The sequence below is a fragment of the Procambarus clarkii genome, chromosome 36 (assembly GCF_040958095.1).
Source record: "Procambarus clarkii isolate CNS0578487 chromosome 36, FALCON_Pclarkii_2.0, whole genome shotgun sequence".
NCBI classification, from domain to species: Eukaryota; Metazoa; Arthropoda; class Malacostraca; order Decapoda; family Cambaridae; genus Procambarus; species Procambarus clarkii.
Genome location: NC_091185.1, coordinates 6,749,956 through 6,764,140, shown reverse-complemented (window position 1 = coordinate 6,764,140; position 14,185 = coordinate 6,749,956). Strand labels below are relative to the sequence as shown.

At 43.9% G+C, this 14,185-nt stretch overlaps 1 protein-coding gene across 1 annotated transcript in view; it reads right to left on the bottom strand.

Moving 5' to 3' along the window:
- LOC123756102 (Ca[2+]-channel protein alpha[[1]] subunit T) overlaps nucleotides 1–14,185 on the bottom strand; it is a 487,984-nt gene that overhangs the window by 268,734 nt on the left and 205,065 nt on the right. Inside the window, exons 5-6 of the mRNA XM_069336529.1 lie at nucleotides 4,847–4,944; nucleotides 2,695–2,869 (exon numbers count right to left, since the gene is read on the bottom strand). Coding sequence (XP_069192630.1) covers nucleotides 2,695–2,869; nucleotides 4,847–4,944 — 273 coding nt within the window. The remainder of the gene's footprint in view (nucleotides 1–2,694; nucleotides 2,870–4,846; nucleotides 4,945–14,185) is intronic.

Here is a 14,185-nt window from a genome sequence, read left to right as displayed (position 1 = left end):
ACTAACACAGGATACATAGGGTTAAATGACTCCAGGGCCATGAGGGCACTGCAGAAGTCAACTACAATGACAAAACAACGTTGACACCGGGAAGGAAGCTGAAGTACACACTAGATTGCATAAAGTTGAGCCGTAAAGGTGCTAGTCTCAGGAGGCAGGCAGAATGTTCATAGGTTTGGTCAGGGAAGACAACAGAGTAGCCTACACCACCGGCAAACTTGGAGCCATCCGTGAAGAGGACAAAGGAACTCGAGTGCGAAGAAAAGTGTTCAAGGGAGAGGCGTTTCATAACCATAGTAGGGATAGAAGCCTTTAGCATGTGAGTCAAGGTCTTGCAAAACTTTGCAAGTGGGACCCACCATGGAGGCAGAGATAGAATGACATGAGGAGAGATATTGCTAACATTAAATGAGAGGGAATCTTGCAAGAGAGACATCCATGCAGAAAAAGGAAGGTGGTGAGAGGGAAGAGGGCCCACATGGTGGGGTAAAAAGCCCCCATGTGGGCCCCTCAAAGCTCAAAGTACAGCATATATGAGTGAGGATGTTGCAGGGACCTCACAAGGTAGTGAAGACAGTAACAATCCCAAAGGTCCTGTAGAGACAGGACTCCTGTTTCAGTATACAGGTTCAGGATAGTGGATATACAAAAGGCACAAGAGCTGAGGCATAAACCAGTATGGTGCAGAGCATCAAGACAACGAAGAGTCAAAAGAGAGAGGCAGAGTAGGCAGGAGAGCCATAATCGAGTTTAGAAGGCATGAGAGAAGAGTGCAGAAACAAGAGCCTGCATCTATCACCTTTTTATTTTTATTTGTATTTATATAAATAAATTAAATATAATAATAATAAAAGGGCGCGGGACGAGAGGGGATGGCGAGGGACGAGAGGGGAAAGTGAGGGACAAGGGGTTGTGACCTGACAGAGCCACAGGACTAAACACGCTCACCAGACCACAACGACGGAAGCTCAACAGCTGAACAAGACGGAGATCACGAGGACTCAACACAAGAGAGGTAACGAGTGTAGCACCACAAATGTAGCTACTAGGGAGGGACACTCCTCTCTTAATGGACGTCAACCACATGATGCAGAACTTACTCCCTATCTGTTTGTGTTAATGATGTAGAACTAATGAGAAGACTCAGAAGAGCTGGGGGACTTGTGCACTGTGTAGTGGACCTGACAGCTGGCCATAGGTGGTGGGAACACTGGCTACTGCACCTTATCCAAGACAACAGTAATGATACTTTCATCAGAGTATCATCAGAGTATCATCTTTCATCATTTGTATTTGTATTTGTAGAGGTGAGACGACCCTTAGAGTAACAAGTATAGTGTGAAGAGAACACATTTCTCAACTCAACTTTTTGATAAAGTTCACACCATCGTACATATATTGACGTAATGGACAATTAGATAGTACAATTTGCTACTGTTCACTTTATATAGTCTGGATAAAATAATGATAAATTTAAACTCAAACATTCCTAGACCTAGTATAACATATATTTGTACTATATTAGGCCTCATATAGTATGTATTAGGCCTAGGATGGCTGGGATAGGTTTCAATAACAACGTAAATACAAAACCTTCTCCGGTTTGTCCAAATTCAATAGAAACCAAATTCTACTTTCTAATTGTGCATTACGACAATATGTACAAAGGTCAGCATCGTTACTATAAGTACTATCTAAACAGAAGAATGGGCTGTATTTCAGCATCATATATGAGAAATACCTGAGAGTAAACACATCCTTAAATTTAATGACAAAGGCACATATAACACACACACACACACACACACAAGGGGCAACAGCTTCAAGCTCAACAAACACAGTGCAGAACACAGACACTAGATGCTCTGTCATCCAAGGTAATATACACATGGAACGTGTTACCCGCCCAAGCTATAAAGGTCAAAACATTACTGCAGTTTAAAATCCAGTTGGAAATAATTCCTAGAAAAAGGGGAGGGGGGACTGACACGCCAAAGGCTTCCTGTCCTAGTCTTTGCAACTAGATACATGTGACCCTCGAGTAAATTCATGTAAATTAGCAGAATAATTTCAGCAGCACATTCCAAACTGTTAACGTCCGGATGGCCTTCCGGAACTTGTCTAACGTCCGGATGGCCTTCCGGAACTTGTCTAACGTCCGGATGGCCTTCCGGAACTTGTCTAACGTCCGGATGGCTTTTCCGGAACTTGTCTAACGTCCGGATGGCCTGCCGGAACTTGTCTAACGTCCGGATGGCCTGCCGGAACTTGTCTAACGTCCGGATGGCCTTCTGGAACTTGCACAAACCCGTGCCGAATATCTTTTACAGACTAATTTTCAAAGTAGTTATGGACTGAATGTGATTGGATAGCTTTAAGCAGTTCGCTCACATTCCATCCCGAGACAACATGGCAGTGTGTAGGCTATGGATCTGCCTCACAATGAATATAATGAGCTCACCATAATCCATGAGCCAGCTCCATCAACACACAGTCACACACGCGCTCTCACCTACACCCGAAACACACACACACACACACACACTCATACAAAACACACACACATTCAACAAACAGACCCAAGAGGCCCAAGCTCGTACCTAACCCACACATCCACATACCTAACACCCAATACCCACCCAACACCCCACACACCAACAATGTACCCCAAAGATAAGATAGGCGTAAACTCACTCGGAGATGGCTGTGACATTCTTGGGCAGCTCTATGAAGCATCGCTGACGCAGCATCCCCGCCCACAGCTGCACGCCCACGATGCCGAAGATGAAGAAGACGAAGAAGCAGAGGAGGAGGACGTTGCCCAGCATGGGTAGCGTGTCGAGCAGGAGCATCACCAGGATCCTCATACCTGGAGCATCAACCATATTCTTAGTCCACCAAGATCCTCATACCTGGAGCATCAACCATATTCTTAGTCCACCAAGATCCTCATACCTGGAGCATCAACCATATTCTTAGTCCACCAAGATCCTCATACCTGGAGCATCAACCATATTCTTAGTCCACCAAGATCCTCATACCTGGAGCATCAACCATATTCTTAGTCCACCAAGATCCTCATACCTGGAGCATCAACCATATTCTTAGTCCACCAGGATCCTCAACCATATTCTTAGTCCACCAAGATCCTTATACCTGGAGCATCAACCATATTCTTAGTCCACCAGGATCCTCATACCTGGAGCATCAACCATATTCTTAGTCCACCAGGATCCTCATTCCTGGAGCATCAACCATATTCTTAGTCCACCAGGATCCTCATACCTGGAGCATCAACCATATTATTAGTCCACCAGGATCCTCATACCTGGAGCATCAACCATATTCTTAGTCCACCAAGATCCTCATACCTGGAGCATCAACCATATTCTTAGTCCACCAAGATCCTCATACCTGGAGCATCAACCATATTCTTAGTCCACCAAGACCCTCATACCTGGAGCATCAACCATATTCTTAGTCCACCAGGATCCTCATACCTGGAACATCAACCATATTCTTAGTCCACCAAGATCCTCATACCTGGAGCATCAACCATATTCTTAGTCCACCAGGATCCTCATACCTGGAGCATCAACCATATTCTTAGTCCACCAGGATCCTCATACCTGGAGCATCAACCATATTCTTAGTCCACCAGGATCCTCATACCTGGAGCATCAACCATACTACCTCTTTTGTATGAGATGTCACTAAATATTGAAAGAGTCTCTACATGTAGCAACAGAGGGTGTGGAGGGTGGTGAAGGCAGCAACAGAGGGTGTGGAGGGTGGTGAAGGCAGCAACAGAGGGTGTGGAGGGTGGTGAAGGCAGCAACAGAGGGTGTGGAGGGTGGTGAAGGCAGCAACAGAGGGTGTGGAGGGTGGTGAAGGCAGCAACAGAGGGTGTGGAGGGTGGAGAAGGCAGCAACAGAGGGTGTGGAGGGTGGAGAAGGCAGCAACAGAGGGTGTGGAGGGTGGAGAAGGCAGCAACAGAGGGTGTGGAGGGTGGTGAAGGCAGCAGCAGAGGGTGTGGAGGGTGGTGAAGGCAGCAACAGAGGGTGTGGAGGGTGGTGAAGGCAGCAGCAGAGGGTGTGGAGGGTGGTGAAGGCAGCAACAGAGGGTGTGGAGGGTGGAGAAGGCAGCAACAGAGGGTGTGGAGGGTGGAGAAGGCAGCAACAGAGGGTGTAGAGGGGGGAGAAGGCAGCAACAGAGGGTGTGGAGGGTGGTGAAGGCAGCAACAGAGGGTGTGGAGGGTGGAGAAGGCAGCAACAGAGGGTGTAGAGGGGGGAGAAGGCAGCAACAGAGGGTGTGGAGGGGGGTGAAGGCAGCAGGAGAGGGTGTTGAGGGTGGAGAAGGCAGCAACAGAGGGTGTAGAGGGGGGAGAAGGCAGCAGGAGAGGGTGTGGAGGGGGGTGAAGGCAGCAACAGAGGGAGTAGAGGGGGGAGAAGGCAGCAACAGAGGGTGTTGAGGGTGGAGAAGGCAGCAACAGAGGGTGTTGAGGGTGGAGAAGGCAGCAACAGAGGGTGTTGAGGGTGGAGAAGGCAGCAACAGAGGGTGTTGAGGGGGGAGAAGGCAGCAACAGAGGGTTTTGAGGGGGGAGAAGGCAGCAACAGAGGGTGTTGAGGGGGGAGAAGGCAGCAACAGAGGGTGTTGAGGGAGGATAAGGCAGCAACAGAGGGTGTAGAGGGGGGAGAAGGCAGCAACAGAGGGTGTAGAGGGGGGAGAAGGCAGCAACAGAGGGTGTTGAGGGTGGAGAAGACAGCAACAGAGGGTGTTGAGGGAGAAGGCAGCAGCAGAGGGTGGAGAAGGCAGCAACAACGGGTGTAGAGGGCAGTGTACTCACTGGGGATCCTGTTGATGGCTCGCAGCGGCCGCAGGACTCTGATGGTGCGGATGGCAGACAAGTTCATGTTCTCCATGGCCAGGAAGTACTCCAGACCCCTGTGGGAGGCATAACACACTCAACACACACTACACCATGTACACCACACCTGTGTGTATGTGTATAAACACCAGAGGTTTACACTCAAGACATAAAACAAGTGTAAAGGTGGAGGGTGGGACGAGGAAGGAGTCCGGCTGGAGGGAGGGATTGAGGGAGAGGGGTCCCTGGAGGGTTATAATGGTACCAAAGACATACCAAGAGCAGGGCTAATTAACACAGGTAATCTTACCCAAGAAGAAGAAGAGGTGATGCGAGGCGCCAAACTGGGGGCTCGCTCACCTTGTTGTTGCTGTTATAGATTCAGCTATTTGGAGCAAAACGTTCCAAGTAGCACGGGCTATGGTGAGCCCGTAGTGGACTTGCCTGGCACAGGAGCGAGGCTGTGTATGTGTGCTCGCTCACTCACTACACCGCGCAATATTTATTATTCACTCTTAACACACAACACCAAAATGAGACGACCGTGAATATGACTCAACACTGTAATAATTATCATACAAAATCATATATAGAACAAATATTAAGGTAATTAAAATAAAAGCTGAAGAGGGGGGGGGGAGTGTCTGGGATGGGTGGAGAGGGGGGAGGTGGGGGGGGGGGTGAAAATAGTTTAGTAACTATTGCAGGCGATGAGTCACAATAACGTGGCTAAAGTATGTTGACCTGACCACACACTAGAAGGTGAAGGGACCACGACGTTTCGGTCCGTCCTGGACCATTCTCAAGTCGATTCTTTAGTAAGAATCGAAGTCGAAGCTTTAGTAACTATTGAGTCGTTTCGTCGAGGACAGGACGTGTGTGTGTGTATGTATGTACTTTCGGCTTTTATCAGCATCCAGGGTCAAACTTCTGACCTTCCCTTCCCAAGGATCAAGCTTCTGATCTTTTATAGGCATAAATTAGGAAAGTTTAGATGTAGGAAAGACCTGGGTAAATACTGGTTCGGTAACAGGGTTGTTGATTTGTGGAACCAATTACCGCGTAATGTGGTGGAGGTGGGGTCCCTCGATTGTTTCAAGCGTGGGTTGGACATGTATATGAGTGGGATTGGGTGGTTATAAATAGGAGCTGCCTCGTATGGGCCAATAGGCCTTCTGCATTTACCTTTGTTCCTATGTTCAGCTGCCTCGTATGGGCCAATAGCAGCTGCCTGGTATGGACCAATAGCAGCTGCCTCGTATGGGCCAATAGCAGCTGCCTCGTATGGGCCAATAGCAGCTGCCTCGTATGGGCCAATAGCAGCTGCCTCGTATGGGCCAATAGCAGCTGCCTCGTATGGGCCAATAGCAGCTGCCTCGTATGGACCAATAGCAGCTGCCTCGTATGGACCAATAGCAGCTGCCTCGTATGGACCAATAGCAGCTGCCTCGTATGGACCAATAGCAGCTGCCTCGTATGGACCAATAGCAGCTGCCTCGTATGGGCCAATAGCAGCTGCCTCGTATGGGCCAATAGCAGCTGCCTCGTATGGGCCAATAGCAGCTGCCTCGTATGGACCAATAGCAGCTGCCTGGTATGGGTCAATAGCAGCTGCCTCGTATGGACCAATAGCAGCTGCCTCGTATGGGCCAATAGCAGCTGCCTCGTATGAGCCAATAGCAGCTGCCTCGTATGGGCCAATAGCAGCTGCCTCGTATGGACCAATAGCAGCTGCCTCGTATGGGCCAATAGCAGCTGCCTCGTATGGGCCAATAGCAGCTGCCTCGTATGGACCATACAGTTAGTTAGTTTAGTTAATTTATTATGCACCCCATACCCATCTTGTGGGCGGTAGTGGAAAGGGTTACAGAGGCACATAATGGGCTCAGGGACTGAACCCCACAATTCATTTAGCTAAGCAAGTTACAATCTTGATGAGCTAGTTACAAAATTCAATAGGACCAGACAGAAGACGAAACAATGGGTATAAATTGGATAAGTTTAGATTTAGAAAAGACATAAGAACATAAGAACAAAGGTAACTGCAGAAGGCCTATTGGCCCATACGAGGCAGCTCCTATTCTATAACCACCCAATCCCACTCATATACTTGTCCAACCCGTGCTTGAAACAATCGAGGGACCCCACCTCCACAATGTTACGCGGCAATTGGTTCCACAAATCAACAACCCTGTTACTGAACCAGTATTTACCCAAGTCTTTCCTAAATCTAAACTTATCCAATTTATACCCATTGTTTCGTGTTCTGTCCTGTGTTGATACTTTTAATACCCTATTAATATCCCCCCGGTTATGTCCATTCATCCACTTGTAAACCTCTATCATGTCACCCCTAACTCTTCGCCATTCCAGTGAATGCAACTTAAGCTTTGTTAATCTTTCTTCATATGAAAGATTTCTAATTTGGGGAATTAACTTAGTCATCCTACGCTGGACACGTTCAAGTGAATTTATATCCATTCTATAATATGGCGACCAAAACTGAACTGCATAATCTAAATGGGGCCTAACTAGAGCAAGCTATAGCTTGAGAACCACACCAGGTGTCTTGTTACTAACGCTGCGATTAATAAATCCAAGTGTCCGATTTGCCTTATTACGAACATTTATGCATTGATCCTTTTGTTTTAAATTCTTACTAATCATAACTCCCAGATCCCTTTCGCAATCCGACTTCGCAATCACAACACCATCTAGCTCGTATCTTGTAACTCTATCATCATTACCTAACCTCAGAACTTTACATTTATCAGCATTAAACTGCATCTGCCAATCCTTTGACCATTTCAAAACCATATCTAGATCAACTTGAAGTGATAGTGAGTCCTCCTCCGAATTAATTTCCCTACCGATTTTCGTATCATCGGCAAATTTGCAAATGTTGCTACTCAAACCTGAATCTAAATCATTTATATATATTATAAACAACAGAGGTCCCAGGACAGAGCCTTGAGGCACTCCACTTACAACATTTTCCCACTCTGACTTGATTCCATTTATACTAACTCTCTGTTTCCTTTGGTATAGCCATGCCCTAATCCAGCTTAATATAGCACCCCCAATACCATGAGACTCTATCTTTTTAATCAGTCTTTCATGTGGCACTGTATCAAAAGCTTTGCTAAAGTCAAGGTATACAACATCGCAATCCTTACCACTATCAACTGCCTCAACAATGCTAGAATAAAAAGATAACAAATTTGTTAAACATGAACGGCCATTTATAAAACCATGTTGCGACTCAATTATTAATTTATGTTTTTCAAGATGAAGACGAATTTTATTTGCTATTATAGATTCGAGTAACTTTCCCACAATAGACGTTAGGCTAATTGGTCGATAGTTAGACGCAAGTGATCTATCTCCTTTCTTAAAAACTGGTATCACATTAGCAACTTTCCAAAACTCTGGCACTCTGCCTGACTCTATTGATTTATTAAATATGGTTGACAGTGGGTCACAAAGCTCCTCTTTGCATTCTTTAAGCACCCTGGCAAACACTTCATCCGGCCCTGGGGATTTGTTTGGTTTGAGTTTTACTATTTGTTTAAGAACATCCTCCCTGGTAACTGCTAAACTCGTCAACCTGCCCAGTTTAAGACTTGGGTAAATACTGGTTCAGCAACAGGGTTGTTGATTTGTGGAACCAATTGCCACGTAACGTGGTAGAGATGGGGTCCCTCGATTGTTTCAAGCGTGGATTGGACATGTATATGAGTGGGATTAGGTGGTTATAGATAGGACCTGCCTCGTATGGGCCAATAGGCCTTCTGCAGTTACCTTTGTTCTTATACTACCTATAAGGTGCTTCAGATCCTTTGTTATCCACTTTGGATCATTATTATTCGATATATTCAATTTATATGGTATACTACATTCCTGGGCTTTGCTTAGAATACTTTTAAATAGGTTATATTTTGAATCCACATCGAAAACCCCTTTTACGTCACCTATCGCTGGGTTCACGTCTAGCTCCAATACCGGCCAACACCCCATACCCAAGACTTTCCAATCTATTTGGAAACTCATAAACATGTCCAACCCACGTTTGAAACAATCAAAAGACCCCGCCTCCACCACGTTACGCGGTAATTGATTCCACATATCAACAACCCTGTTACCGAACCAGTATTTACGCAAGTTGACCAGACCACACACTAGAAGGAGAAGGGACGACGACGTTTCGGTCCGTCCTGGACCATTCTCAAATCGATCGACTTGAGAATGGTCCAGGACGGACCGAAACGTCGTCGTCCCTTCACCTTCTAGTGTGTGGTCTGGTCAACATACTTCAGCCACGTTATTGTGACTCATCGCCTGCATTTACGCGTCTTTCCTAAATCTAAATTTATCCAATTTATACTCCATTGTTTCGTGTTCTGTCTTGTGTTGATACTTTTAATATTATTATTTGCATTATTTGCATTAGCGTGGGAGGAAATGATGTTGGTCGAGTTAGGAGTGAGGAACTGATTCAGAGGTATAAAACAGCCATAGAGTTAGTTAGGAGCAAGGGAGGAATCCCGATCATATGTGGCATTCTTCCAAGAAAGGGAGTGGGAAATGAATGGATATCGAGGGCACTTGGTGTCAATTGCCGGCTGGAAAGATATTGCAAATCAAATGCAATATCTTTCATAGACAACTGGGAACACTTCTATGGAAGAAATAAAATGTATGCTCGTGATGGGGTGCATCTATCGAGAGCTGGGGTTGTTGCTGTTGCGAACTCGTTAGAAGAAGTGGTTAGAGGTGTTTGTTTGGGTTTAAACTGTTAGTAGATAGAGGTATGGGAATTGATTTGGAGGAAGGAGGTAATAAAAGTATGTATTTGTGGGAGAAAGGAATTGGCAAAACGATCACTGAAAGAGAAGGTCCGCAAAATAACAATTCACTTAGGGTATATTACACTAACAGTAGAAGTCTAAGAAATAAAATTAACGAATTAAATGCTCTTGTCTGCACAGAAAAAATAGATATTATTGCACTTACCGAAACGTGGATGAATGTAGAAAATAGAGAACTATTAGCTGAATATCAAATATATGGATTTAAACTATTTCACACAGATAGATGTATTAGACGAGGAGGTGGAGTAGCCATATATGTTAGGGACAATTTGAAATGTAGTCTCAAAGAGGGAATCAAAACAGAGCCACACACAGAAACTATTTGGATTGAATTAAACGAAAAAGCTAATAATATTATAATAGGAGTAATATATAGGCCACCAAATTTAGACAGAATGGAAGCAAAGCATCTATGGGATGAAATAACTAGAGCATCTAGATCTAACAGTATTTATGTCATGGGTGACTTTAATTTTAGCGGAATAAACTGGTTGAACAAAACAGGGAATAGTGAAGCAGAAGATTTTCTAGAATTAATTGACGATTGCTTTCTTACGCAACACATTAAGGAACCAACACGGGAAAATAATATTTTAGATTTAGTGTTAACTAACAGGGAAACGCAAATTAATGACATCGAAATAGGGAGTGAGCTAGGGAGCAGTGATCACAAAGAAATCAGATTTAGCATAGAATGGAATAGACCAGTAGGAGAAAATTCTGTTAAAGTGCCAGATTTTCGAAAAGCTGATTTTAATAGCCTAAGAAATTTTTTGGGTCAAATTGATTGGAAAGGCTTGGGTATGGGGTGTGGGCCGGTCTTGGAGCGAGACATGAACCCAGCGATAGGTGACTTAAATGGGGATTTCGATGTGGATTTAATATATAACTTATTTAAGAATATTCTAAACAAAGCACAGGAACGTAGTATACCATACAAATTGAATAGATCGTATACTAATGACCCAAAGTGGATAACAAAGAATTTGAAGAACCTTATAGGTAAAAAGAGAGCTTGGTACAAAAGGATTAAAAATGGGGAGGTCACTTTAGAACAGGAATTCGTACAACTGGTTAGAAATGTTAAAAAAGAGATAAGGAAAGCAAAAAGAAACTATGAAGTTCGCATAGCAGGGCAAGCAAAGACAAATCCTAAAGGGTTTTTTTCAGTTATATCGTACTAAGACTAGGGAAAGGATAGGTCCATTAAAAACTGAGACAGGTCAAATAACAGATAGTGATGAAGAGATGAGTAGTATTTTTAATAAATATTTTGTATCTGTATTTACTAAAGAGGAACTTAACAATATGCCTTCAGCCGAACAAGTCTATGTGGGTGGGGACGAGGACAGGTTGACGAGTTTAGCAGTTACCAGGGAGGATGTTCTTAAACAAATAGTAAAACTCAAACCAAACAAATCCCCAGGGCCGGATGAAGTGTTTGCCAGGGTGCTTAAAGAATGCAAAGAGGAGCTTTGTGACCCACTGTCAACCATATTTAATAAATCAATAGAGTCAGGCAGAGTGCCAGAGTTTTGGAAAGTTGCTAATGTGATACCAGTTTTTAAGAAAGGAGATAGATCACTTGCGTCTAACTATCGACCAATTAGCCTAACGTCTATTGTGGGAAAGTTACTCGAATCTATAATAGCAAATAAAATTCGTCTTCATCTTGAAAAACATAAATTAATAATTGAGTCGCAACATGGTTTTATAAATGGCCGTTCATGTTTAACAAATTTGTTATCTTTTTATTCTAGCATTGTTGAGGCAGTTGATAGTGGTAAGGATTGCGATGTTGTATACCTTGATTTTAGCAAAGCTTTTGATACAGTGCCACATGAAAGACTGATTAAAAAGATAGAGTCTCATGGTATTGGGGGTGCTATATTAAGCTGGATTAGGGCATGGCTATACCAAAGGAAACAGAGAGTTAGTATAAATGGAATCAAGTCAGAGTGGGAAAATGTTGTAAGTGGAGTGCCTCAAGGCTCTGTCCTGGGACCTCTGTTGTTTATAATATATATAAATGATTTAGATTCAGGTTTGAGTAGCAACATTTGCAAATTTGCCGATGATACGAAAATCGGTAGGGAAATTAATTCGGAGGAGGACTCACTATCACTTCAAGTTGATCTAGATAGGGTTTTGAAATGGTCAAAGGATTGGCAGATGCAGTTTAATGCTGATAAATGTAAAGTTCTGAGGTTAGGTAATGATGATAGAGTTACAAGATACGAGCTAGATGGTGTTGTGATTGCGAAGTCGGATTGCGAAAGGGATCTGGGAGTTATGATTAGTAAGAATTTAAAACAAAAGGATCAATGCATAAATGTTCGTAATAAGGCAAATCGGACACTTGGATTTATTAATCGCAGCGTTAGTAACAAGACACCTGGTGTGGTTCTCAAGCTATATCTTGCTCTAGTTAGGCCCCATTTAGATTATGCAGTTCAGTTTTGGTCGCCATATTATAGAATGGATATAAATTCACTTGAACGTGTCCAGCGTAGGATGACTAAGTTAATTCCCCAAATTAGAAATCTTTCATATGAAGAAAGATTAACAAAGCTTAAGTTGCATTCACTGGAAAGGCGAAGAGTTAGGGGTGACATGATAGAGGTTTACAAGTGGATGAATGGACATAACCGGGGGGATATTAATAGGGTATTAAAAGTATCAACACAGGACAGAACACGAAACAATGGATATAAATTGGATAAGTTTAGATTTAGGAAAGACTTGGGTAAATACTGGTTCAGTAACAGGGTTGTTGATTTGTGGAACCAATTGCCGCGTAACATTGTGGAGGTGGGGTCCCTCGATTGTTTCAAGCACGGGTTGGACAAGTATATGAGTGGGATTGGGTGGTTATAGAATAGGAGCTGCCTCGTATGGGCCAATAGGCCTTCTGCAGTTACCTTTGTTCTTATGTTCTTATGTTCTTAATACTCCATTAATATCCCCCTTTGTTATGTACATTCATCCACTTGTAAACCTCTATCATGTCACCCCTAACTCTTCGCCTTTCCAGTGAATGCAATTTAAGCTTTGTTAATCAGTTCAGTTTTGGTCGCCGTACTATAGAACGGATATAAATTCACTTAAACGTGTAAAGCGTAGGATGACAAAGTTAATTCCTCAAACTAGAAATCTTCCATATGAAGAAAGATTAACAAAGCTTAAATTGCATTCACTGGAACGGCGAAGAATTAGGAGCCAATTACCGCGTAACGTGGTGGAGGTGGGGTCCCTCGATTGTTTTAAACGTGAGTTGGACATGTATATAAGTGGGATTGAGTGGTTATAAATAGGAGCTGCCTCCTATGGGCCAATAGGCCTTCTGTAGTTTCTTTAGTATTAATATCTTGTGTTAAGTAATCAAACAGCTCATTCATCCATGACCCGCCTGTGTTGGGATCAAGCACTTCCACCTCACCTCTCTACATATTGGTGAGGTGAGGGTACGTGGACCCCGACACATATACCAGAACATTAAGGAAATCATTCATTAACCAATCTGCACCATTCGCTGTTCTCTTGAAGATTATTCGGCCTTATAATTTACTTCTGGGAGAAAGTTGCATTTTCTAGTTACTGTTCGAACACTAGACACCTCACTCCACATTATAGATAAATATTTAGTCATTGTTGTGAACACAATTATGAGTACCTCTTATAAAGATTACGAGATTATTGACATTCACTCAACTTGACAATCTTTCGAAAGAGAGTGATGTGTCTGTCACGACTCATCCTCTGCATGAGGAGACTGAGGAACAAGGCGCCAGAATGCTGCGGTACATTGGTGAGACGTCAGCAGTGTGTCCCAAGGAGTCTGGGCAAGAATTTACACTACTGAAGCCTGTGGAAGACACTGGTGAGAAGTCAGAAGAGAGTCCCAAGTATGGGGAAAGATCTACAGTACTGAGGAGACGAAGGACGGTACGTAGTGGTGAGAAGTCAGAAGAGTCCCAAGTATGGGGAAGGATCTACAGTACTGAGAAAAAGGAGGGCTGTACAAAGTGGTGAGAAGTCAGAAGAGAGTCCCAAGTATGGGGAAGGATCTCCACTACCGAAGAAACGGAGGGCGGTACGTAGTGGTGTGAAGCCTACGTTATGTGACCGGTATCCTGGTGAGAAGTCAGAAGTATTTCCCAAGTCTGGCCAAGAATTTCCACTACTTAAGAACAAAGTAAGCTGGGGCATATTGGTGAGAAGTTAGAAGCGTGTCCAGAGTCCGGGGAAAGATCTACACTACTGAAGAAGCAAATGGTGGCAGATAGGCCGTCATGTTACCAGTGTGGGAAAACCTTCAGCGACCGCAGTGGAATAAACAGGCACATGCTCGTCCATACTGGCGTTAAATCTCACGTGTGTGAAGAGTGTGGGAAAAAGTTCCTTCGAAATGATTATTTGCAGCAGCACCTGATGGCCCACAGTGGTG